This window comes from Echinops telfairi, unplaced genomic scaffold, assembly GCF_000313985.2.
Source record: "Echinops telfairi isolate 266 unplaced genomic scaffold, ASM31398v2 ScPeMD7_70;HRSCAF=299, whole genome shotgun sequence".
NCBI lineage: Eukaryota > Metazoa > Chordata > Mammalia > Afrosoricida > Tenrecidae > Echinops > Echinops telfairi.
The window spans coordinates 42,545,232-42,572,996 of NW_022103968.1; the positions used below are offsets into that span (position 1 = coordinate 42,545,232).

A 27,765-nucleotide genomic window follows, 5' to 3' on the forward strand; every position below is an offset into this window, starting at 1 on the left:
TGGACAGCTAACTACAAGGTCAGCAGTTCAAAACTGCTAGCTTTTCCAAGGGAGAAAGATAAGACTCTCAACTCCAATAAAGATTTACAATCTCAAAAACCCAGGGGGGTGAGTGAGTTTAATTTTGAATTTTTTAAATCATATGCAAGATTTTGAAGACTAAATACAAAAAATGTAAAAATAATCTCACTAGTAATACTATATTGTGTATTTGTTAAAATAATATATCATATTGTGTTAAGTGATATACACATGTAATAGTAAAATTACTCTTCATTTGGCTTTTTAAATATGGATACTAGACAGTTTTTAATTACCTATGTAGGTTGCATTTTTTGTTTCTGCAAAGTGTTTGACTCCTTGGCTATGAAGTATTTTATTCTTCGTGCCAACCAAAAAGAAAATAGGTTTCTAAAACAGGACTGGATATAGCTCTCCTTCCAAGACCCAGGGCAATGTACATCACCAGTGTTGCAACTGCTCTGATGTGTCCAGGGGTTCCTGGTCTCTGGAAAGGCGGAATGCCCTCGTGGACCATGAAAGGGCAAGCAGATGGAGTTTATTTAGTAAGGAAAGAAAAGCACATAAAGCAGCAGGTGGGGACTTGAGTGTGTTGCTGCTGAATGATCTGTGTTGAGGGATTTTTATCAGCTGTGGGGTACTTGGTACTGTCTGTATCTCCAGATTACTAATGGACCAATCCGGGGACTAGTTTTATGTCTCAGGTCCAATCAGAAACCGGGTCTTGCTCTCCTAAGGCTGGGTCTTGCCTGGGCTTGGACAGGGAAGCACACATGCATAGGTACATGAGTCTTAGATATGATGTCCTTGATGTTTAGAATCAGCCTAGGGGTCTGATGCCTGCAGGTATAAGATGAACTTGTCCCAGGCTGTTGAGAGCACCCTTCCAGGTATCCTGCCACCACTCCCAAAGCTTACCCTCCTCAGGGCTTTTCTCCTCCTCTCTTCTCCTCTTCCCCTCCCTCTCCCCTCCCCATCCCCTCTCTGTTACAAGGTCACCTACAATGCCTCGCTCTTCCTTCGGAGCTACAGAATGTCAAACTGCTAATGATGTGGGGACAGTTTTGTTGTTTTGTTTGTTTTAGGGTGTGTGGGAATGTTTGCGTGTGTTTACTGCAGAGGAGAGGGAGGAAAGGGAAGAGAGAAGACGGAATGTTCTGTCAATGAAGAGTCCATATATAACTTTTCAAGAGAAGCTGTTGCTTTTACACAAAGACTGTCAAAGACAATTTAGACATGGGGTGTGTGATTGATGTGTATTAAACCTATGAATCACAAGAATGGTAATGTATCAGAATAGTTGATCGAAGGTTGCATACCTTAGTCTGACAGTGAGAGGGGATGTTTGGTTTTGGTTTTAACTGCTGGGGCTGATAGTCACTAAGTAAAAAGTTCTAACATTGTTCCTTCTGTGAGAGTCATTTGGAATCCAAGATTGGTTCAGTCAGATTGCTGGGCCTCATTCTCTGTTGCCCCAATTTTAGATTTAGGGGGTGTGAAGTGGGGCAAGGAAATTTGCCTTTCTAGCAAGTTTTTAGGTGGTGCTAATCCATCAGGACCTGGAACTACTCTTTGATAAGCACTGATACAAACTTCAAGTGTTTTTCCTTCGTTTTCCTCAAACTAAACTAATTTTCATAGCCTCCATTCTTTCTTTGGTTGTGAGTGCATTCTTGTAAGCTGATGCAGTGTGGCTAGGACAAGCTGATCTGCTGACGATACTAGCATCAGGAGTGTCCGCATCATGGGGAAATTACTGACAAGTCAGAGTTGATCTCTACACTAAACCTGAATGTGACCTTCCTGGTGGCTATGGTGCTAGAGACCTTTGTTTTAACAAGTTCTCAGGTAATTTTGATGCCTGCTAAAAGATGCACAGCCACTAGTCTAAAGGATGATGGGCAATAAGAGTTACATGTCAAGTAGGTAGGTGGATAAGATAGGTGTGTAAGAGCAAAACCGGGACTCCAGAAGGACCGGGCGGCACACTTGGGGAACTTGAAAGAGGGAAAATCTATTAGCTAGTGACCCATAGGAACTAGTGTTCCAGAAGGCCTGGGCTCTGAATGGCCTGTGGATGTAGCTTTTATACTTTATCTGCACGAGGAGTGTCACAGAAGCAGAATAGGCAGGGGTTCCTAGTGCAGACATATTTGTTAGTAAAGAAGGGAGCAGGGTCGGGGGATGGGTACATTCCTAGAATGAGTAAGTACAGGAGGTGAGGCAGTGATTTGTGTGTCTTTTCCAATGGTTAAAATTCCCCCAGGATTTTCTTTACAGATGGAGGCAGAAAGATATAAACAGATACTTGGTGATCCTTACCACTGTATTTTCTGCATGCAAGATAAAGTTTAGCATGGGAAGGTTCTCCTTATTAGTTGCATGAATCATAGTAAGTGACTTCAAATCTCACTTACATATAAATCCCTCATTCTACATAAAAGGAAACCTGCAGTGTTAACTAATATACCTAAAATCAGAGAAGAGACCTCCTGCCTGAAACCTTGTTATCTCAGGGGTAGTTCTTCCAGGTTACTATAGGATGAGATAGTTTATCCTGAAGTACAGAGAGTCCTTGGGTGTTGCAAACAGTTGACATGCTCAACTGCTAACTAACAAAGGTTAAAGGTTGGAGTCAAACCAGAAGCATCTCAGAAGAAGGGACCATTGAGCTACTTCTGAAAAGCAGCATTGCAAGCCTGATAGAGCACAGTTCTCTTCTGACACTCTGGACTCTCCCACGAACTGGACTTGACTGCATCTCAACCGATGAAATACATAGATATGAAAGAGAATAAGATCATTCTGGACCATCAAAGATGACTTCCTTATGGAGATGACATTTTAGATCTGGGTTACAATCTGGCCAGATGAAAAAAAGATGCCAAGGACCATCCAGAGCGAGGAGTAAACGCATGCATCAGAACCTGGTGCGTTTGGGGCCTGCAGAAGAAAGCAATAGTTTGTGAGAACTGTGTTAGAAAATTAGGTGTGGCAGAGATTACAAAAAGGTTTTGAACACCAGATTAATGAATGTAAACAATATACTAGTATCTCCCCTTTTTTCCTGAAACATTAACATAGAATAATAATGGCAGAGGCTTAAGATGATCAATCTTATCAATTCTTTGTAATATTGTACCTGGTCTTTCCTTTTTAATCCCTTACATTTTTAAAATCTGAATTAGGGCAGTTGTTGCCTGCATGTAATATACTCAGTGAACTGGTTTCAAGGAGCCCTAGTGGCACAGTGGGTTAAGTTTTGGGCCGCTGACTGCAAGGCCTTGATCAAACCTGCCAATTACTCTGTGCAGGAAAGATGCGACGGTCAGCGCTCATACGGATTTGCAGTCTCAGAGAACCGTGGGACTAATTTTACTCGGTCCTAAAGGGTCCACTATGAATTGAAATCACTTGATGACAGTGAGTTGACCCCTGCCATCTTCTTAACCACTCTGTGCTTCCATTTATACATCTTTTAAATGAGAAAAAAATCATACTTGTATGTTAGGATCATTTTGTGGAATACACAATATATTTTATCATTTTATGAGAAATGATTCATCTACATTTTCATAGAGAATTTATAATAGTAGTAGATGTTGTAGATAAAAAGAAGCATTTTTATTGAAGAGAGAACCTAATTTTAATCTAATGCACCTGGAGGCACTTATCTCAGGAAGCAAAATGGCGGGATGTAAATAATTTGTCCCTAGGAAGAATGTGTCAACACATAAACAATTTGTTCCTGAGAAGAATGTGTAGAACAGAACTTCCTGGCACCACTGGTCTAGGGAGTTAAACTCACTCTCCCTTTGCATTTGAAGCTAAAGTGGAACCAATCATCAACCCCATACCTTTCCTTTGTTCCCTATGAATAAAAACTTCTAACTCACAGAGACAGTGGAGCCCTTTGTACTTTTACTTAGCACTGCCCAAATCCAGCTGTACTGTTCTCAATAAAACCCCTTTCATGTCCTTCCCAATGGAGTATGAGGTTTTCTTCTTTGACAAAACTAATGACCCATTGTCAGATGATGTGATTTAAACAATTGTACACAGACAACTTTAAATAATGATGCCGCTTTAACTTCTGGTAGGATTGGGGTTCAACACCAGTGTTCTTTAGAGCACTTTAATGAGAATGTATTCCTCCTCTTGGTACTCACTAGGTTCTTCTACTAAGTAACACAATACATCCTTACATATTTAGTCAGCTGAAATTATACCTGTATCTACTAGCAGGTCCTTTGGGGGTGGGGGGTGGGATGGTAAGAGGTGTATCCAATACTGCTCAGGGTTAGCACTCAGGACAGCTGTGTGAACATAATAGTTGTGCTCCTGATGCCATTCTGACTGCATTTTGAATGATAGATACAGCCATTGAGTCAAAACAAAAAGATGTTATTAATTGGACAACATTCCGAGCTCAAGTAAGTTTGTTCCAGCCTGTCACCTGAGAAAACACGAAGGAAGGAATTATCTTCGTGAACTGGAACCTGAATAAAGACATCCTGTTCAGGATGATAAATTCATTAATGTTTTTGTTTGTTTGGTTTTTCTTTCTTTGATCAGAAGAATCCAGCAACTAACCAATGAAACCTTTTAACTCAGGGTATGATCCCTCTTCTGTTGCCCTGTGGAATAATCCTATCTGAGGGAACTTGAAAGAGTTCCTAGGGAAAATGGAGGTAAAGGATGAAAATATGCACTATCAATATAAATTCCAAGGGAAGACATTTTTTAAAGCTGTCATAGTGGTCATTTAGTCAACCTGTAAGAACTATGGGTCCTAAGAATTTACTCACATCAGTACAATCTTTTTACTTCACTAACCAAAGAAAATGAGTGCCCTTTAGGGATTTTTAAAGGATGTGTTCTACTTTAATTTTTCAGTCAGAATTGTGCACGCTAAACCAACTGAGACCTCTACAATTTGGGCTATTGTTATTGCTCTTAGTGATTGGCCCACTTCAGTTAGTGCACAGACAAGATTGTCCCTCTCAAATTGGCAGGGATGGTCTTCCTCTTAAACATTGTCATGTACCTCTCTAAATGATATATCCAATTGTAGATTACTGCTTTATTTGAGGGCATTGTCTCCATAAACTTTTGGTAAAGCTTCAGTGATTTCACCATTCTTTCCCTTAAGTTTTACCATAAATTTGACATTTGTTTTCACTTCAATTTTAGCAGAATTCATTTTATTTGGACAGGGATACTTTCCAAACCGATGTCTTATCTTTCTTAATGCCTAATGTGCCAAACTAATACCTGTTAAGCCATGCTATAAAAAGGTAGTATAAGTTTTATTTTCATAAAAAAAGAAAATTTAAATCACATATTTTTCCCCAAAATATGCGTTTTCCATGAACTATTTGAAGACTTCTCCTATTTTCATTAAGTTAAAGGAACGTTCACTTGTAGATACATACTGTATAAACCTATGAAATAACAGCAAAAACAAACTGTGTGACAGAATATATTTTAGGTTCGTTATCACAGCTGAATGATCTTTGAAGAAAATTCCTGCAGGTGCCAGTTTAAATTTGCCACAAAGTGATAAGAATCCATAGGGAGTTAGAAATTACATTTAAAAAACAAAGCATTAAAATCCATTGTTTATAGGAATGTATAGATAATATTTTGTTGGGTAAAAGAACAGAAACAAAGTCCAGTCACAGTAATCACATGGAGTGATGGCATTTAAAAAAAAATCATTTTAGTGGGGCTCATACAACTCTTATCACAATCCATACATACATCAATTGTATAAAGCACATTTGTACATTCATTACCCTCATCATTCTCAAAACATTTGCTCTCCACGTAAGCCCCTGGCATCAGATCCTCATTTTCCCCCATCCTTCCCCGCTCTTCCCTCCCTCGTTTACACTTGATAATTTATAAATTATTATTTTGTCATATCTTACACTGCCCGACGTCTCCCTTCACTCACTTTTCTGTTGTTCATCCCCCAGGAGGAGGTTATATGTAGATCCTTATAATCAGTTCCCCCTCTGTATCCCACCCTCCCACCATCCCTCCACCATCCAGCTGTCGCCTCTGTTACCACTGGTCCTGAAGGGATCTTCTGTCCTGGATTCCCTGTGTTTCCAGTTCCTATTTGTACCAGCGTACATCCTCTGGTCTACCCAGATTTGTAAGGTAGAATTGGGATCATGATAGTGGGGGGGTGGAGGGAGCATTTAGGAACTAGAGGAAGGTTGTATGTTTCATCATTGCTACACTGCACCCTGATTGGCTCCTCTCCTCCCTGTGACCCTTCTGTAAGGGGATGTCCAGTTGCCTACAAATGGGTCTTGGGTCCCCAATATGCACTCCCCCTCATTCACAATGATATGACTTTTTTGTTCTAATGATGCCTGATACCTGATCCCTTTGACACCTTGTGATCAACAGGCTGGTGTGCTTTTTCCATGTGGGCTTTGTTGCTTCTGAGCTAGATGGCTGCTTGTTTACCTTCAAGGCTTTAAGACCCCAAATGCTGTATCTTTTGATAGCCGGGCTCCATCAGCTTTGTTCACCACATTTGCTTATGCACCCATTTGTCTTCAGTGATCATATCAGGGAGGTAAGCACACAATTATATGATTTTTTGTTCTTTGATGCCTGATAACCGATTCCTTCAGCACCTCATAATCACACAGGCTGGTGTGCTTCTTCCATGTGGGCTTTGTTGCTTCTTAGCTAGATGACCGCTTGTTTACCCTCAAATATTTAAGACCTTAGAAGCTATACCTTTTGATAGCTGGTTTTCATCAACTTTCTTCACCACATTTGCCTATGCACCCATTTTGTCTTCAGCAATCGCGTGGGGAAGGTGACCATCATGGATGCCAGTTTAATAGAACAAAGTATTCTTGCATTGAGGGAGTACTTGAGTGGAGGCCCAATGTCTATCTGCTACCTTAATACTAAAACTATAAATATATTCTCATAGATCTATTTCCCGATCCTCATATATAAATATATTTACATACATACAGGCCTTTATTTAGACCTCTATAAATGCTGAGTGTTGGCATTTTAATGATATTCTGTTGTGTTTCAGAATCCTAATGCAGGTGTCTTCTGAAAAAGAAGGAATTGTAATGCCTTTAGGTGACCCATTCCACTTCTCCCCCTCCCCCTGCCTCCCCGCCCCACCCCCACCCCTGCCCTTGGCCTACCTCCTTCTTTGCTCTTCTGTGTTAAAGTACTAGATCTCCCTAGTGTATCTGTAGAATCTGGGTACTTCTTAAAAGTTTGCCCCAAATAATGATGCCCATCGCTCTGTGCCCATCGCCCTCCAAGTGATACCCATTTAAAGTTTGAGATACTGTTGCAACTGCTCTGATGTGTCCAGGGGCTTTTGGTTTTCAGAACCAAAGAATGGACTCATGGACCACAAAACAGCAAGCTGAAAGCCAAGCATGTTCGGAAAAGAAAAAAAAGTACCTGATGAAGCAGTGAGCTGCTGCTGAGTGAATTGTGTCTAGGGGTTTTTATCAGGTGTAGAGTACTTGGCCTATCTGCATCTCTGGGTTTTTGTTAGGTGCAGTCTTACAACTGAATGGGTCCCAAGGAGCAGCTGTGTAACTGAAAGGGATAATTTAAGAGATATCAGACAAGGCATGCAAAGGCTCACCTTTTCCATTGCGTCTGGAACCAGAGAGAGGGGCTTATACAAACATCAGACATGCAAGCTATGTCATACACATATGTAACAGGGAGGACATGTACTAGAGGCATACACATAATAGGAAGGGGAGGTACTAGAGGCATACATGTGACAGGAAGGCACATACACAATACGGCTGGCATGTTCTAGAATTTTGATGGCGGCTTAACCTTGGCCATCCCTGAGCCCTCTCCATGGGAACAATCGGTGATCAGTATCAGAAGGGATTTGGCTGCAGTTAGGGTGGGGCGGACAATAGGGTTTGGTTGCTCTCCACTGCAGACAACCTGCAGGCAGATAACCTTCAACTGTACAGTAGGTAACCTTGTGCTTGCTTGAAGGACGCATCAGAAGAGTAGCACTATTTGGGGAGGAGATTGTAGGCCTGATTGTTAGTTAGGAGAATATGACTGGGACTCATCTCCAACTAACAAATGTGAAGGTCTCCCTCCCCCAGAGTCTGCCTCTTAGACTCTTCATTATGAGCATAGAGAGTTTGCCCACATGCATTCTCTTCCTGGTTCCCAGTTTCCCACAGGTTAGGAACAGAACGATCCCAGGACTGGTCTTATTTCTCAAGTCTGTAATAATCTGGGTTATAGTCTCTCCTGGGCTGGGCTTTACCTGGACATGGATAAGGAAATATCCGTGCGAAGGTCAACAAAGAGCCTTGGCTTTGATGTCTTTGGAGTTTAGAATCAGCCTAGGGGTCTGATGCTTACAGGCTTACAATGAGATTGTCCTAGGCTTTTGAGGGCACCCTTCCATATATCCTGCCACTCCTAATGCTTTCTGCCACCAGGTCTCTTTCCCTTTGGGCTCTCTAGCTCCTGTCTCTCAATACTATTTTTAGCTTCTTAAAATAGCATTTGATTTTAATAATTTAGGCTTTTTATATGTGTAAAATATAATCTTATCTTTTTGTGGTACATTAAAAGTTAAAGTCTGAGCTCATGATTTTCAAATAGCTCCCATGTACAGTGAGGAGGTTGCACTTTACTTGCTGAAAGTGAGGAGGACTTCAACACTTGCTGATGAGCATCAAAGGTTGCAGCTTTCAGTGTGGATTACAATTCAATACAAAGAACCCCAAATCCTCCCCACCGGACTAACAGGTACCATTGTCGCAGCAAAACATGACTTGGGAATGGTCAGGTGGCACTCTTGGAAGACTTGAAAGAGGGACAATTTATTAGCCGGCAACCAGAGGAATTAGGGTTCTAGAAGAGCTGCGCCTGAGCGTTGGCTGGACGTAGCTTTTCTATTTTATCTGCATGAGTAAGGTCACAGAAGTGGAATTGTGCTGTGTAAATCTGCGCTAGACTTACTTGAAAAGCAAGGATGCTACTTTGAGGACGAGGATGCACAGTACCCATGCCATGGTATTTTCAATTGCTTCATATGTAGGCGAAAGTTGGGCATTGAATAAGGAGCTCAAAGAAGAATATATGTTTTGAACTATGGTGCTGGTGAAGAATATTGGAAGTACCATGTACCGCTGGCCTGATTTTAGCTGCTGACACTGGGCTTCTCCATCATGTCTTCCTGTAGATGTAGTCAATTTGATTTCTGTGCATTACATCTGGGAAACCCGATGTATAGATGCTTTTTGTGTTGTTGAAGAAAGGTATTCGCTATGAACAAGTTGTTGGTCTCACAAAGTTCTGTCATGCAATTTCCGGCTTCATTTTTGTCACCAAGACCCTATTTTTCAACTCTTGCTCCTCCCCCTTGTTTCCAACTTTTGCATTACAATTGCCAATCATTATCAAAGCATCTTATTGCATATTGGATCCATTTCTAACTGGATCAGTTGTAATTTGTGACCCTCGTTCCCTTCCAGACTCTTCATTTAGTCTGCTAGATTCCAAGCTCAAGACGCTGGGTCTTTTTACAAGTGCTAGCGAGTCACTATAGCCTGCTTTCTACTAGAAAAAAATTGCATCAGGAATTTTTTGCACATCTGCCAGGCAAACATGTACATTTAGATGGCGAAACTCCACATGACCGAGGTTAACTAAAAATAACATTTTAAAAATGGAAGACCTGGTGGGAGTTCTGGATTCAGGAGAAAGCCAAACTAAGTTAATTCAAAGTCAACAATACTCCAAGTCATTTCCTTTTTCTAAAACTAAAATATTTGTTCTCACAGTGATTAATTTCATAGAAATTTCAATGCACCAATTTACAGATCCCAAACCAAACCAAACCCACTGCCGTGCAGGCAATGCTGACTCCTAGCGCCTGGCCCTGGCCTTCGGACGACGTGTTCCCTGGAGTGGAAAGCACAGTCCTGATCCTGAGATTTGCAGATATGAAAACACTAAAATATAAAACAACAAAGCCGTGTTTAGCCACTAATCAACTGTCTTCAGAAAGCTCACACTGTACTGCATCCTTTGCTTGAAGATGAAGGACCATTTTAAAATCTCAAACTTTCACTCTTTTCTGAGAAACTATTGACAAATCTGGTTTTGGTATTGTAATGCTACGGCAATAAATAATCACAGTGCTTCCATTTATTCTCATCGTCCTCACTGCAGGCTGGCGCTTCTGTCAGAAGAGCCGCGCAGACTGCCGCACACAGCAGTACAATGAGACACATTCTTCTCACTGACTCCAGGGGCTGGCAGGTTTTCTCCTGCTTCTGGGGAGCCACACAAGGCTCTGCAGGGGAACCGGCCAGTGTGAGTGACCTATTCCTCCGGAGCACCGCCTTTTGTTAGTCCTGAAAATGGACTCTTGTGTTCTAGCCCACTGCACCAGAGGAGTTCTAGAAAGTAGCTGGTACCTGCAGGGAGAACAAAGAAAATGAAAAAGTTTCCCTGCCACTTTAGTGGCCTGAAGGTCATTGCCAAGGCCCTAGGCTTGCGCAGTGATTGTCGCTGTTCATTCTCACCAGAGTAACTTCCACATGGAGCAAGAAACTCACAGACGGGTCCCAAGGAAGGGGCAAGTCGGCCAGGGTACAGTTTAGCACCCACAAAACATACAACATTCCTCAAGTTCTTTAATGATTCCTCCCCCCCACTCCCCCGCTATCCTGACCCCAGTTCTGCCTTACAAATGTGGCTAGACCAGACCATGTACAGAGAAGAGCTCTCGACACACAGAAACCACCCAGGAGCAATAATTGGCGTATCAATACAATGAGGGTCAGGGGAGGATGGGGGGGAGAAAAGAGGAACCAATCCCAATGATCCACATATAACAGCTCCCCCCACCAACACTAACAACAGAAACATGGGTGAAGAGAGACAACAGAGCGTAAGGTATGAAAATAATAATTTATAATTTATCAAGGCTTTATGTAGGTGGGAGGGGTGGGGAATGAGCTGATACCAAGGGCTCGAGTAGAAAGAAAATGTTTTGAAAAGGATGATGGCAACATAAGTACAAATATGCTTGACACAATGGATGTATGGATTGTTATAAGAGCTGTAAGAGGCCCCAATAAAATGATTAAATAAAGAAAGAAAAATTCTATTGAGAGCAGTATCTGCACGGGAGGAGGTGGGGTTTGGGGTATCCATGTAGGGTTTTCCAGTAAGCATGGTAAGCATGGGCTTACTTGTGCTTGCTTACTGATCTTTAGTGTAGTTTCACGTGTTTTCACTGTATCCAAGAGTCTGCCTCTAGATATGACTGACATCTTTTTCTCTTCGCAGTCCACAGCACCTTGCTAGAGAATCAAAGTCTCTTTTCACATATACAGTCTTTGACAGGACCGAGTACACAGTAAGCAGAGTGCTTCTACTTAACTTGCTCATGGGGAAATCTGCCCTGGAGGTTAGGGAAATGGATGCATCCGTGTAGTGGGAAAGAAAAGTACCTTCCAGGTCAGCTAAACCTGGTTTTCACTATTCAACAAAATTCATTAAGCACCTATTTTGTAAGTGGTTTTTGAATATGTAAGGACCCAGTTGGCACAATGGTTAAGCACTCAGATGTACAGCTGACTGCAAAGTTTCACTGTTCCCAGTGAACACACCAGCAGCTCCTCCTGAGAAAAGACCTGGTGATCTCCTCATGTACAGATCATCAGTAGCGCAGGATACCGTTCTACTCAGTTATCGAGGAGTATTCTGAGTAGAACTTGACGCAGTGGTCCATAACAACCCTGAGCACGTGTCTGTGGAAGTGAGGCACTGAGTTGATGATAAAAACAGAAAACCAAGCCTACTGCCTTCTGAAGTAGATTATGACTCATAGTGATGTATACTGTTTCATAGGGCTTCCAGGTTGTAAATCTCTGCAGAAGGGGAATACTTGATCTTTCTCCTGCAGAGCAGCTAGTGGCTTCGAACTACGCTCTCAGCTAAGCATTTATCTCTGTGCAACCCGAGCTCCTTGAGTTCACAAAATGGGAGTTTAACTAGGAACTGAAATGTGACCCTCCTACTCTTACCAGACTTTTTTTTAAACTTTCTTTTCTTTTTAAATCGTTTTATTAGGGGCTCATACAACTCTTATCACAATCCATACATACATCAATTGTGTAAAGCACATTTGCACATTCATTGCCCTTATCATTCTCAAAACATTTCCTCTCCACTTAAGCCCCCGGCATTAGGTCCTCATTTTCCCCCTCCCTCCCCACGCCCCCCTCCCTCATGAACCCTTGATAGTTTATAAATTATTATTTTGTCATATCTTGCCCTGTCTGACCTCTCCCTTCATGCACTTTTCTGTTGTCCGTCCCCCAGGGAGGAGGTCACATATAGTGCCTTGTAATTGGTTCCCTCTTTCCTACCCACTCTCCCTCTACCCTCCCAGGATCGCCACTCACACCACTGGTCCTGAAGGGATCATCCTCCCTGGATTCCCTGTGTTTCCAGATCCTATCTGTACCAGTGTGCATCCTCTGGTCTATCCTCTGGTCTAGCCAGACTTGCAAGGTAGAATTTGGATCATGATAGTGGGGGTGGGGTGAGGTGGGGGAAGCATTTAGGAACTAGAGGAAAGTTGTATTTTTCATCATTGTTACATCGCACCCTGTCTGGCTCATCTCCTCCCCGAGACCCCTTGCAAGGGGATCTCCAGTGGCCTACAAATGGGCTTTGGGTCTCCACTCTGCACTGCCCCCATCACTCACTATGGTCTTACCAGAACTTTTTACTAGAACTTGTATTGGAATGTCTCCTGAACTTTTACTGAAGATATATAGTGCTCACATTCCAGTGTGTGCCGGAAGAACAGCTGTGCCTGTGCAGTTTCTGCGCTGTCCAACAGGAGAGAGAAGCAGGAGAGCAGCAGTTTCCCAAGGCATGTTTTATTTGTCTGGTTTCCTGAGAGGCTCAGAGAACAGAAAATATAACTGCTGTTTACTCACTCACTCTTTTTCGGAAGCTGTAGATGAGAAGTCGTTTTCTTAAAAGTATTACCAGAAAAAAAAGACTGCTGTGTTTCTGTACTGTGCCAAGTTCTATGTGCCTACCGACAGCGCTGGAAGACCGAGTCAAGTATCCAATGAACGGTGCTAAGATCCGGAACTAGAAAATCAAACAGGAAGGATGTCCTTGAGAAAGCAAAGAGAAGAAGAAAGGATTCAAGCCTCAAGTTGAAATATTGAAGGATTCTAGGCGTGATAATTTGAATAATCCACACGAGGCCTCAGAAGATGAGAGGCCTACACAGAGATCCACGGTCTCAAAAAGGATTGGTCAGTGTTCAACCATTGTTTTTTTTTTTTGCGAAAAACAAAGATAAAAACAAGAAAACCCCGAAAAAAATAAAGTTCTAGAAATGGAAGGAATGGCAGTGGAGATAGTTTAACAAAAGAGTGAGCGATGGAAGAGTTCACTCACCTACTTGCAGACATTGGGAAGACATCTCTCAGGCCAACTGGCTGGAAGAGATCCATATGTGCATCTACCACAATGAAAGGAGATCCAATGTCGTGCAGAATTTCTTGAACAATATCATTAATATCATGTGAAAGTAAAATTATGCTAAAGGTAAATGCAAGCTGCTTATTAAGAGGCTCATTACAGGTAGCTTCCAGCAATTCAAGCTGAATTCAGAACAGAACATAGAATGATTTCTCATGGACCCTGGTTGAAAGCAGAAATTAGTGGAAAGGTATTTACCTGAATTCTTTTGACTGTGTACTGACAGTCTACTATGTAGTTCATAGCAGATCATGGATAATATTGGAAAGAATTGTTGGGAACTGCTCTGTAAACTTTCACACAAATCACAACTAAAAGTTTTAAAAAGTCAGGAGAAATGTACATCAGGGTTGTATCTTTTAGCCATAATTATTCACCTTGAGAAAATAATACGAGAAATTGTTTTATATAAGGCTGGAGAAAGCGTCAGGAATGACGAAGAGTCGTAACCTGCAATACACAGATGACACAACCTTGCTTGCTGAAAATGAAGACGGCTAGAAACACTTCCCGATGATCAAGAACTCCACCCGTCAATGTGGGTGACAACGCCACCAAAATCAACACGAAGCCTGACAACTGGACCAATGAACATTTTCACACTAAATAGAGAAAAGATTGACGTCATCAAGGATCTCATTTTATTTGGATGTGCCATCCCATGGAAGCCGAAGTCAAGAAATCAAGCAATGTATTGCGCCTGGGACATCTGCTGGTGAAGACCTCTCTAAAGCATCACAAGGCGCAGGTGCCACTTTGAGGGCTGAGGTGTGCCTGACCACAGTATTATTCAATCACCTCATATACGTGTGAAAGCTAGTCAATGCATAAAGATGACTGAAGAAGAATTGATACTATTGAGTTGTGATATAGGCAAAAAAGGGTAAATAGACCATGATGTGTCAGAACGAACAAATCTGCCTTGAAGAAGTACAGCTGGAATGGTCCTTGAAATGAGGAGGGTGAAACTTAGTCTCATGAACTTTGGACATCTCATCAGGTGGGACCTGTCCTTAGAATAGGTGATCCTGCGGAGGATCAGCAAAAAAATTAAAAAATTAAAAATTGGGAAGACCCTCGATGACATAGATGGACATAGTCATTGCAATGGGTGGCGCAAACATAGCAATTATTGCAAGGATGGGGCAGGGCTGGGAAGGGTTTCATTGTGCTACATAGAAACGGACTCTACAGTACCTAACAACAGCATGTGGGAAAATGGTGGATCAGCGGGAGACTTGCTGTCTTCAATGCAATTGACTTAGTCCAATTCCTAAGCAATGTACTTCATGGCAGTCACCACCTGTCCTTAGAAAGGTTTCCATAGAACTATGATGCTGAACAGGTTTCTGTAGGTCAAGACTAATAAATCAGGTTTTGGGGGGGCTCCTACAACTCTATAAATTTTTTTTTAAAAAAATCATTTTATTGGGGGCTTGTACAACTCTTATCACAATCCATCCATTCATGTGTCAAGCACTTTTGTACATTTGTTGCCATCATCATTCTCAAAACATCTGCTTTCTGCTTGAGCCCTTGGTATCAGCTCCTCATTTTTCCCCTCCCACCCCAACCTCCCATGAACACTTGATCATTTATAAATTATTATTACTTTGCCATATCTTGCACCGTCCGGCGTCTCCCTTCACCCACTTTTCTGTTGTCCGGGGTTATATGTAGATCCTTGTAATTGGTTCCCACTTTCTGCCCCTCCTTTCCTCCACCCTCTCAGTACCGCCACTCTTACCACTGGTCCTGAAGGGTTCATCTATCCTGGATTCCCTGTGTTTCCCGTTCCTATCTGTACCAGTGTACATCCTCTGATCTAGCCGGATTTGTAAGGTAAAATTGGGATCATGATAGTGGGGGGAAGAAGCATTAAAGAACTAGTGGAAAGTTGTATGTTTCATTGTTGCTACACTGCACCCTGACTGGCTCATCTACTCCTCACGACCCTTCTGTAAGGGATGTCCAGTTGCCTACAGATGGACTTTGGGTCTCCATTCTGCACTACCCATCATTCACAATGATAAGATTTTTTTTTCCTTGATGCCTTCTACCTGATCCCTTCAACACCTCATGATCACACAGGCTGGTGCGCTTCTTCCATGTGGGCTTTGTGGCTTCTCAGCTAGATGGTCGCTTGTATTTAGACTTCTATATAATACATGCCTGTATTTAGACCTCTATAAATACCTTTTGCCTCCTAGTTCTTTCTTCTATTTCCTTTTACATTCCTCTTGTCCCACTATCATGCTCAGCCTTCATTTGGGTTTCACTGATTCCTCTACATTACATTACCCTTGATCAAACCCTCCCAAGCCTCTTACACCCTCCTTGCCATCGATTTTGGAGCACTTGTTGTTCCCTTGTCCCTGGGCTTGTTAACACCACTTCCTTTCCCCCCACCTCCCCCTCTCTCATGTTCCCCTGGAACCATCAGTCTCGTTGTTTTCTCCTCCAGATTGTTTATCCAGCATGTCTTATCTAGATAGACCTGCAGAGGTAATAATATGCACAAAAATAAGACCGAGAAGCACAAAGCAACAAAAGAAAACCAAACAACCACCACAACACAAAACCACTGACCAAAAAAAAAAAAAAAAAAGAAAAGCCTATAAATAGCTCAAGGTCTGTTTGTTGACCTTTATGAGTGTTTTCTGGTCAAGTCTGATGGGGTGCCACCCCTGCCCCCAAAGTCTATTTTTGGTACTCCCTCGGGACATCCTTGTTCTACTCCCCTTGCTGCTCTGTTGCATGCTCTTAGTGTTTTATCTTGGTGTGGTGGGGTCAGCTCGGGCACAATTCCCACACTGTGTCTCCAGTGTTGTCCCCTATATGGCTATGGCTCAGTGAGGGATGTTGTGGCTCGTAGTGGGGTCGGTCATATGGACCTCTCTGTGCATTGACTGCTCTGAGCAGGGATATTGTCCTCAAGGCTTGGTGGACCAGGATGTGCTCCACTCTCTCTTCCTCCCCCTTCATTTGCTCTCAGAGCTCTTATAACAATCCATACATCAATTGTATCAATCACTTTTGTACATATGTTACCATCATCATTTCCAAAACATTTTCTTTCTACTTGAGCCCTTGGTAGCAGCTCCTCTTTTTTCCCTTTCAGGTCCTGTAGTTTGCACTCAAAGGATGCATATACTTCTTATTGTAGGAACGAATTGTGTGCTCCCACCCAAAATAAAAATAACTGAAAGGAGGTTCTCTTTGTCTTTGTTTTCTCTCTATGGCATTTCTGATTGCTTACCTCAAAGCACTAACTTTTAGTTTTTCTCTTGTGGTCTACCTTCTTTGGCAGTCACACCAGCACCTTTTCCTGTATGTGGGAGGTAGCCTTGAGCAATTGTGGGTGGCTGACTGAGCAACTGAATAAGAGAGATTGTTGGAAAACTTCAATGGGGTGAGACAGTTGTGGCTAGAGATAGAAATAAACATGTTAATGGAGTAAATCCTGATTAGCAATGATATTAATAAGCGTGAGAGTAATGGAGTATTGCTATTTTCTTTTTTTCTCTCCGAATAGTCTTCCCATCTACAGCTACTTTTTAAATGCCTATTTTTGATGCTCATTTACAATATTTCTTGGGAACTTAAGGGTTTAATGAACACAGGCATCATTATGTAATACAATATGAATTTTAAAATGTGTATCCTAAAATATTCATTATTTATCCTTAAGTTTAAACCTAAAATAGAGCCAAAGGAATCCAACTGATGTACTACTGTTCACTGTTATCGACGACTGGTACAGTAACAAGGACCTTGTGCATAAGCGTTCATTAAGCCGTCAGGATCACCCTGTGAGGGGATTTTTGTGGACAATGAAGTCTTGACATAGATAATTGTCTTCCCCCCGCCCTTTTGCTCTGGGTGATTCCAGGCCATTTAACTAGGGGAAACCGTCTTGAAAGTTTGAACTTAGTTTTCTGCACTTAGAATAAATGTTTGATTCCCCAAAGGGGAAAATTCTGTTAAATCTCACCAGCCGCCAAATTTCCTAACTTTTCCTGCCTTGTCAACTGCCTGTCAGTTGTGTGAAGGAATGCAGCGTAAAACTGACAGGAAGAAATTCTAAAATCTATAACCACATGACAGAATATTGAAAAATCCTCACAAAAGCTTATTTTGCCATTCCTTATCTAGCACTGACACCAGCTGCCGGTGATCCAGGATTTAGGTAACAGATACAAAACAAATACCGGCAGCTCCAGAGTTAGGGACTTCCAATGTAACGGCAACTCCTGCTGCTCCTTACGTGATACAAATTTGCCTGACCTTGGAGAGAATTGAACCCACCCTTTACTATTCCCATCCCGTTGAGTCTGACGCAGAGTGACCCTAGATTGAAAACAAAATTTTCATCATAAGCACCTTCCCTTGCTGCATGAGCAGCCTTTGAATCACTGCATAGACTTCCTTCCTTTTCGTGTGCCAACGGCTACATAAGAATGATACCCCCTGTTTATACTCACCTATACATTCTTAAAGACACAGGACAGGGTTTCTTTTGCAACATGGAGACAGCCTGTATTCTGTTTTTTCCCTGCATAGTTATTGTTCTGAACTATTTTCAAGTCTCTTGTGGTTGCTTATGTAAACCAAGTGACTAGGAGCTACCTTATTTCACACAGGGAAAAGTAGAATAGAGATGGCCATTCATTTCAGCTGTTTCAGGGCAAAACTGTCACGCCAAAGAAGTGCATTTCTGTTGAGTAAAACTTATGAGATTCTTTAGGAAAGTGAAGCACTTCAATCGGTGGATTTGATATTTGGATATCCGAAGGCGTTCTTTATCAGTTCTGTTGTTAGATGCCATCAAGTCAGTTCTGACTTACAGCGACCCTCGGTGCTGCAGAACTGCGCCTCCGTCCCACCCACCAGAGTCACAGTATGCCACCAGCAGACAGACTCTGCCTGATGGCACAGCTTTAGACCGTGGCTATTGGTCCAAGGACGTTGGTGGCAGTATGGGTGAGGTGATGGGTAGGAATTGGGCTGCTCACGTAAATGTCAACTATTCAAAATCATCAGCCATTTGGAGGGAGAAAGATGAGGCTTTGAGCGCCTGTCAAGATTTACAGTCTTAGAAACCCTGTATAGGTTCCCTTTGAGGAAGAATCAACTCAACAGGAGTGGGCTAGTTAATTTTTTTGGTCTAGTTAATAGAAAGAATTCAATTGAGGTTGAATTTACATTAAGACTCAAAATGGATTTAGGACTACCACAATAAACAGGTGGGGGGTGGAGGGGGGTGCCTTTGGGTCAGTTCTGAAGCATAGCAACTCTATAGATAACAGCGCTGTCCCGTTCTCACTTTGTTTGTATGTTTGAGCTCGCTGTTGCAATCACTGTGTCAATGCATCTTGCCAAGGGCCTCCCCCTTTGTTGCTGCTCCTCAGCATGTTGTCTTTGTCCAGGGACTGATCTCTCTTGATAACATGCCCAAAGTACATAGGACCAAGTCTCAACATCCTTGCCTCTCAGGAGCATTCTGGTTGTACTTTTTCCAAGATGGGTTTATTGGTTCTTTGGGAAGCCCATGATACTCTTCAGTAGTTTTCACCAGCACAGTAATTCAAACACATCGACTCTTCCTTATTCAATGTCCAACTTTCATATGCATGTATGGGAATGGGAAATACCGTGGCTTGGGTCAGGAACACCTTAGTCTTCAAAGTAAATACCTTACTTTTCAGCACTTACAAGAGTTCTTGCACAGCAGATTTACTGAGTGCAATGTTTCATTCCATCTCTTGACTGCTGCTTCCGTGGGCATTGACTGTGGATCCTAGAATGACAAAACTTTGACAACTTCACTCTTTCTCCATTTATCATGATGCTACCATTGAGTCGCCTGTGAGGATTTGGGTCTTCTTGACATCCCGAAGTTGCAATCCATACCGAAGGCTGCGATCCTTGATCTTTACCAGCAAGTGCTCCAAATCCTCCCCCATTTCAGCCAGCGAGGTTGTGTCGTCTGCATTCTGTAGGCTCTTAATAAGCCTTCCTTCAATCCTCAAGCTGCATTCTTCTTCATATAACCCAATTTCTCTGATTACTTTTTTAGCATAAAGATTGAATATGTATTGTGATAGGATACAACCCTGATTCACAGCTTGCCTGATTTTAAACCATATAGTATGCTCTTGTTCTGTTTTCATAATTGCCTCTTGATTCATGTCCAAGTTCCTCAGCAGCACAAGTGTTCTGGAGTTCCCATGTTTCTCGAGGCTATCTATAGTTTTGTTATGATCCACACATTCTAATTCCTTTGCGTAGTCAAGAAAACAAAAGTAAATAGATATTTACTTTTACTGGTATTCTCTGCTTTCAGCCATGATCCTTCTGGCATCAGTAATGATATCCCTTGTTCCAAATCCTCTTCTGAATCCACCTGCACCTCTGGATGCTCCCTGTAACAATGTACTGCTGCAACCATTGTAGAACGATATCCAGTTAAATTGTACTTGCATGTGATGTTCCTGATATTATTCGATATTTTAAACATTTTCTTGGATCATCTTACTTTAGAATGGGTAAAAATATGGATCCCTTTGAGTCAGTTGTCCAAGTAGCTCTCTTTCAAATTTTCTGGTGTAGACCGTGAGCATTTCCACTGCTTCTTCAGCTTATTTTAACATTTCTATCAGTATTCCATTAATGCCTGAAGCTTTGTTTTTTGGGTAATGCTTTCAATGAAGCTTGGAATCCTTCCTTCAGTATTACTGGTTTTTGCTTATTTGCTACCTCCTGAAATGGTGGAATGTCAACTGATTGTTTTTGGTAAAGTGACTCTGTGTATTCTTTCCACCTTCTTTTGATGCTTCCTTCAACAATTAATATTTTGCTGAAAGAATCTTCAAATATTACAACTCAGAGCTTGGATGTTCTCTTGAGTCTTTCGGTTTAAGATATGCTGAATATGTTCTTCCTTTTTGGTTTTTAAGTCTAGATCTATGCATATGCCATTATGATATTTTACTTTATTTTCTTGAGCTGCCCTTTGCAATTTTCTGTTCAGCACTTTGGCATCATAATTTCTTACTTTTGCTTTAGCTACTCCACAAATAAAAAGAAGCGTCTCTTCTGACATCCACTTTGCTCTTTTCTTACTTTCCTATATTTTAATGACCGTTTGCTTGCTTTATGAATGATGTTCTTGGTGTCCTCAACTTATTTCAACCCAATAGAACAACAAAGAACTGCTTTTTAAGACTGTGAACCTTAAAAAAAATTTTATTGGGGGCTTTTACAGCTCTTATAACAATTCATATATCAATTGTATCAGGCAAATTTGTACATATTTGCAATCATGAGTTTCTAAACATTTACTTTCTGTTGGAGCCCTTGGTATCAGCTCCTCTTTTTTCTCTCCCTCCCCCAAGACTGTAAGTCTTCATAGGAGCAAGATGCCCCATATTTTTGATGTGGCTTTGAACCTCTGATCTTGTGGTTAGCAGCCTGGTACTTAATTCACTGTGCCACCTTCTTGTTATGGCTAAGTGCCATTGAGTCTGTTCCAACGCACAGCGACCTTATGTACAACAGAGGGAATACTGCCTGGGCCTTCATCTTCCTCACAGTTGTTCTTATGTTTGAACCAATTGTTGCAGCCTCTGTGTCAATCTGTCTTGCCGAAGACCTCTCTCTTCTTTATTGCCCCTCTAGTTTGCCAAGCAAAATTACCTTCTTGGGATAGCATAATAGAGAGGTGTGGTTTTTTTCACAGTATATCTTTCAAAAAAAAGTCACTGTTAAATGTTCTTTACACTGTGATCCATTATCACAAAGGCATTTCATTAGCTGTACAAATTAAATTTAGTCTTAATTAATCAGTTACTTAAGAACAACAAAATAAATACCAAGAAACAATTTTCAATCATGTTTATGTGTCAGAATTTGCTGAAATACAGTTATCTAGGTTCCCTCTCAAAAGGTGGATAAAAAAATTCCAGAAAGAAATGCATAGAGGAGCTGGAGCTGCCGGTGGGGAACATGATGGATTCAGAGCTCGGCAGGAAGTGGGACTGGTGCTTGGCCGATGCGGTTGTGAAGATAGGTACTGGTTTTGGATTGGGAATTATTTTCTCCTTTACCTTTTTTAAAAGAAGGATGTGGCCACTAGCCTTTGGTTCTGGCATGGAATTGGGGATGGCCTACTCCAACTGTCAGCACGATTGCCAAGCTCCATATCTTCTTCATGGAAAATTTGTCAAAGAGCAATGACCTGAGACCATCCCAGTGGGAAGAAAAAGAAATAGTGTTTATTCCTCAGGAATATTGAAGTGCCCTGGAGTCAGCTGACATTCTTCTGACTAATGTGATCAGTAATGCTTTATACTCCAGCACACGGTTTATGCATTTGAAACCAAGTCTGTTTCTTGTTTTGTATTTTCTCTCTGGAAGTTGCAAGGAGGTGGTCTTACAATCTTAAAATAAATAAACAAATAGGACACCCCCCCCAAATAAATGCATAGATAAATATATTTATATATAACGATAGGGATATAGATCTATGTACATATATTGTATGTTAAATATTAAGGTAGCAGTTGGACATTGGGCCTCTACTCAAGTACTTCCTCAATGCAAGAACACTTTGTTCTAATAATCCAGAATTCTGTGATGCTCACCATCCTGACAGGATCGCTGAAGACAAACTGGGTGCATACGCTAATGGGGTGAAGAAAGCTTATGGTGCCAAGTTATTAAAATATATAACATCTGGGGTCTTAAAGGCCTGAAGATAATAAGCAGCCATCTAGCTGGGAAGCAACCAAGCCCACATGGAAGCACACCAGCCTGTGTGATCATGAGGTGTTGACAGGATCAGATACCAGGCATTAGAAGACGCCCAAAAACCAATCATATCAATGTGAACGAGAGGAGGAGTGGAGTGGCAACCCAAAGCCCATCTGTAGACCATTGGACATCCCCTCACGGAGCGGTCACAAGGAAGAGACAAGCCAGCCAGGGTGCACTATAGCACCGACAAAACATACAACATCCCTCTAGTTCTTTAATGCCACCCCCAATCATGACCCCAGTTCTGCCTTACAAATGCAGTTAGACCAGAGCACATACACTGGTACAGATAAGAGCTCTTGATACAGAGAATCCAGGAAAGATAAACCCCTCAGGAATGTTAATGGGAGTATCGATACCATGAGGGTAGGAGGAGGGTGGGGGGGAGAAAAGAGGAACTGATCCTAATGATCCACATATAACAGCCCCCCCCCACAACACTGAGGATGACTAGCAACAGAAACATGGGTGAAGGGACACAGCAGATGGTATAAGATATGAAAAATAATAATTTATAATTTATCAAGGATTCATGAAGATGGGAGGGTGGGGGAGGGAGGGAAAAAATGAGCTGCTACCAAGAGCTCAAGTAGAAAAGAAATGTTTTGCCAAATGATGATGGCAACATATGTGCAAATGTGCTTGACACGATGTATTATGGATTATTATAAGAGCTGGAAGAGCCCCCGATAAAATGATTTTAAAACAAGAAGAAGAAAGAGATATATAGAATCTTCTCTGTATGAAACCATCAAGGAGTTTGATACTACTCTTTAAGAAACACGACCTATGAACATGATTAATATTATTTTACTCATGCAGAGGCCTTTGAAATATCCCCAAATGTAACTTCTTGAAGTAGAAGGCAAATAGTCTGACCAAGTAAACAATGACTAGAAAAAAACATCAATTTAAATTAGCAATTAATTTCATCATTATTGCTACTGTAATGGTATCTTCTATCCTTTTGACTTCCTCTTACCTAAATAAGCCCACTTGGTACACCTAGCCTTGCATTTGAGGAGATGTTATATAAGAGGTTGGGGGTGGAGTGTTAGAACGGAAAGATATCTGAGACACCCTTCACTTTTCTTAGAAACATATTTACAGGTGTACTACCTTTTATCAATTTCATTAAAAATGCACATACTACTGTGTGGCCTTTCATTTCCCTGGTCTTTTTAAGCTTGTCATGAAAAAGTGTGGGCCATAGGACCCCCACATCCACTGGGATGGCTAGGGCTCCAAATCTTGTCATCTCTTCTCACATCTTCTATCCTATCAGTGATGAGTCTTTGACTTGGGGGTGTCGAGTACGTGTCATCCGAGTTGTCCTGTATGCTCTGTACCACACTGGCCTCACCATACCACCTGCCCTCGTGGAATGCAACAGAGCGGCTGCCTCACTGCTTCTAGCCTTCTGCCACCTGCTGATGCCACTGCCACTTGCTTCTTGCCTATTCCTCTCTTTCACCCCGAGGGGGAATAAGAGATGATTCCCCTTGTGAACAAAATTTCCAATTTTGTTTAGGCTATCACTGAAAAACCCTGTTCTCTAGTTTACAGTTCTTCTGCATGGTTTCTGGTAAATGTCCCGGGGGACCTTTGAATGGCTTCATCTTGGCTTACAGTCAAAGCGAACATTCTCCACAGTTTTCAAATTCATGTGCCCAGAACAAGTCTAGGTAATTGGACATTGTGTACCTCAAGGTCTCTGTGGTTTCTAGTTTTTCTGGGACATAGCCAACAGAACAAAATATTTTCTACCTTTCCTCTTAGGAGGAAAAGGGTGTCACCTGGTAACAGGTTTTCACATCACTTACCCTGATATCCCAGCATCTCAGAGTGAGCATAGAGGTTAGCCTTTCAGGCTCTCTTACTACAATGGGATACATATATTGAAACAAGTACTACATGTGCTTCCATCTAATTGGCATCATTCATTGGGTTGCCAGGGTAACAAGGACTAAGCAAATGATCAGAATAAGTATGGATATAGCTGTTGAGTTGTTAATACTAAAATTTATTCATTATTCAGCAAACTGTTCTCTTTGTATACCTAGTTATATTGCTTTTCTTCCTACAAAGGACAAGTGATTCTTCTGAACTTCATAGAAAGCATATTTAATAAGATGGCAGAACGGATTTATTCTAGTTAAACTACCTTTATACTGAATCTATTTCCCTGTTGATGTGTATTGAAAAATTAGAGATCTGTTTTTGGATCTTCATCAAATATAATTTACTATTAACATCACATGTACATACATTCAATGTGAATAACAGGATATTTACCTTTTGATAGGAGCATGAATAGGTAAAAAGCAACAAGTTACTGCTGCATTTCCCTGGTCATTTTTCTTACTCCAATAGGCTAAGGACTCAAAAGGGAAGAAAAATAACAGACCCTGCAGATTATTCCAAAAAATACTAGCATTGTAAAAGAGGGGGAATGCGTAGTGGAGACCCAAAGCTCATCTGTAGGCAACTGGAAATCCCTTTACAGAAGGGTCTCGGGGAGGAGACAAGCCAGTCAGGGTGCAGGGTAGCAACGGTGAAACATACAACTTTCCTCTAGTTCTTAAATGCTTCCTCCCCCCACTATCATGATCCCAATTCTACCTTACAAATCTGACTAGACCAGAGGATGTGCATTGGTACAGATAGGAACTGTAAACACAGGGAATCCAGGACAGATGATCCCTTCAGGACCAGTGGTGAGAGTGGTGATACCAGCAGGTTGGAGGGAGAGTGGGGTGGAAAGGGGGAACCTATTATAAGGATCTACATATACCCTCTTCCCTGAGGGATGGACAACAGAAAAGTGGGTGAAGGGAGACGTCGAACAGTGTAAGATATGACAAAATAATAATAACTTATAAATTATCAAGAATTCTTGAGGGAGGGGGGAGCAGGGAAGGAGGGGGAAAATGAGGAGCTGATATTAAGGGCTCAAGTAGAAGGCAAATGTTTTGAGAAATATGATGGCCACAAATGTTAATGGATGGATGGATGTATCGTGATAATTGTATGAACCCCCAATAAAATGATTTTTAAAAACCCAGTTTCTTTTTCAGTGTTCTACTGTATGAAGGTTCAAAGTTTTGTTTGGCTGTTCAAATCCTGTTCCTTCACATGCTGCAATGCAAAGGAATTGACTAAACTTTAGCTTTCAGTAGGCTAAGGCATGGCCAATTACAGAAATGAACAAAAGTAGTCATTTAATATGGAAATGATCCATTGGCAAACCTCGACACAAAGAATGAATGCGTTCCGTGGATTTTAGAGTTTGATATTGGAGCACTATAGCAGCAATCCAGATATTATTTGTGATCAGTATATGGAAAGTTTCATCATGTGATCCAGATAGACTTCTTTGGAGTTTATTTGTTGAAGGTGAAAGTGCAAAACTATTTGCTAATGAATTTTGAGTAAGTGGTCTAGGACTCCAATTGTCCTCTGAAACACCAGATTGTAAGTAGTAGGAGCCTGGGTGCCATTGGGCTGCTAGCCCCAGAGTCTGCAGTTCAAAACCACCAGCTGTTCCTTGAGATAAAGATGGACCTTTTTACTTCCATAAAGAGTTAAAGTTAGGAAACCCACAGGGGCTATTCTACACAGTACACTAGGGGCACTGTGAGCGGGCATCCACTCAATGGCAGTGAAGTGAGTAAGCATACAGGCACATATTTTTAAAAACCACATTAAATAAAATGATTCTTGAATCTATGTTGATAAAAGTAAACGGGGAGAGAAGAGACAAATCTGTTGTACAGGAAATTTTGCATAATAAATATAGATCTTGCCCTCTCAAGGATGAGATTAAATCCCCTCCTTAGAGTGTAAATAGCGGGGAGCGTGTTGGCTGATCACTGGTATAATTCTTACCTTCCATCAGGAAGACTTAAGTTCCATTTCCGGCCAGTGTACCTCAAGTACAGAAACTGGTCATCTGTCAGGGGAGGTGTGTGATGCTAAACAGATTTTAGAAGAACTTCTATATTGAGGAAGACCAGGAAAAAATGTGTGGCGATCTTCTGATAAAAAAATCAAAGAGAGAAAATCCAATGGATCTTTTTGTGCATGGGGCTCATGGTGTGGTCATGATTAGGGGTCAACTCCCCATCAGCGACAACAGCATCGAAGCTGAATTTAGAATCTTACTTCTAATAAATAAAGGGGAAATCTTTAATGAATAAAAATCTTCTAATGAATGAAGGAGAAACTTGGTAGACATCAATCAAGTGATCAGTTGGAATATCATAAAAAAATTAGTGACCACTGACAACCTGAGATGAAGAATGTCACTTCTGAACTAGAAGTTTCAAATATCCATAATCCAAATCTAACCATGAGACACTTTCAGATAAACACAAAGTGAGTGATGCATTCAAGTATTTTTCAGTTGTCCCTGTTTGAAACCCCAACCCTAAATACCAAGCACAGTTGCTTGACTGGATTTTCACTGTTAGCATCATGTAATTTGACAGGTTATGTTTTCTCCAGGGGCCTCCTTTGCTATTTATAATAATGTTGTTTAGCTGTAAGCATGCATTTTTGCTCTGTCTTCTTCAGGGCAGGATTATACTTTAAAGTTGTCATGTCTATGCAAGTCATAACATACAATTATTCATGAAACAGTTTTCAGAGATGACTCTGCCCTCAGAATTCCCTTTTGGAAATCTTTCGTGTGCTTTTTTGTTACAATCCTTAACTGTGAACAATTTACCCTTTAGTTGAAACTTGGGCTGTGGAGATAGAGAGTATATAAAAAATAATCCCTTGCCTCAATGAATGTATTAAATAATTATATTTTTGAATTATGTTAATTCCTATTGACTGATTTTTAAGTGTGTGTATAGCTTGCAATAATTTCATAATCCGGACTAATTGGGCTAATTTTGCATCCTGGTACCCCAGGATGTAATAGAGAGGCAGAGTTCTGTAGGTGTCAATCTAGCCAGCCTCTAATGCTTTGAACCTGGGATTGGTTAGACACCAGTTTTCCTCCAGCCAATTGCCCTCATTAGTATAGAAACTTTTATTACTTGAAGGAAGCTCCAAAATTCCTGCATGAAGGCTATCCTACACCTTAACTTAAGAGTTGAAAATAGTAATTCTGTGGGTTAGTTGTGGTTCCTGAGGTTTATGTACCCTAGTAGAGTCATTGGTCTAGAGGCGAATGACTGACTAAATCGATGTCCTTGCATTTTGAAAATTAGATGTTGCATGTGAGTTGTTAAATTTCATGTCTTGGCATGTACATATGTAAATATATTTAAGATTAAGGGGGGAACAGACCTAGGTGCAATAGTTATTGGTTTGGTAGTGGGGCGGCAGGTGGACATTGGG

The 27,765-nt window shown here is 41.3% G+C and overlaps 2 protein-coding genes across 3 annotated transcripts in view; both read left to right on the forward strand.

The window, feature by feature from the left end:
* PRKG1 (protein kinase cGMP-dependent 1) overlaps window positions 1–27,765 on the forward strand; it is a 1,384,334-nt gene that overhangs the window by 799,665 nt on the left and 556,904 nt on the right. The window lies entirely within an intron of this gene.
* Window positions 21,586–21,856, forward strand: LOC101642123 (MICOS complex subunit MIC10-like). Its single transcript, XM_045291649.1, has one exon. It carries the CDS (start codon window positions 21,604–21,606, stop codon window positions 21,832–21,834), a length of 231 nt encoding a protein of 76 aa, XP_045147584.1. The 5' UTR covers window positions 21,586–21,603; the 3' UTR covers window positions 21,835–21,856.

Coding starts and splice junctions, on each gene's coding strand:
- LOC101642123 (XM_045291649.1), top strand. CDS start 21,604: ATGATGGATTCAGAGCTCGGCAGGAAGTGGGACTGGTGCTTGGCCGAT.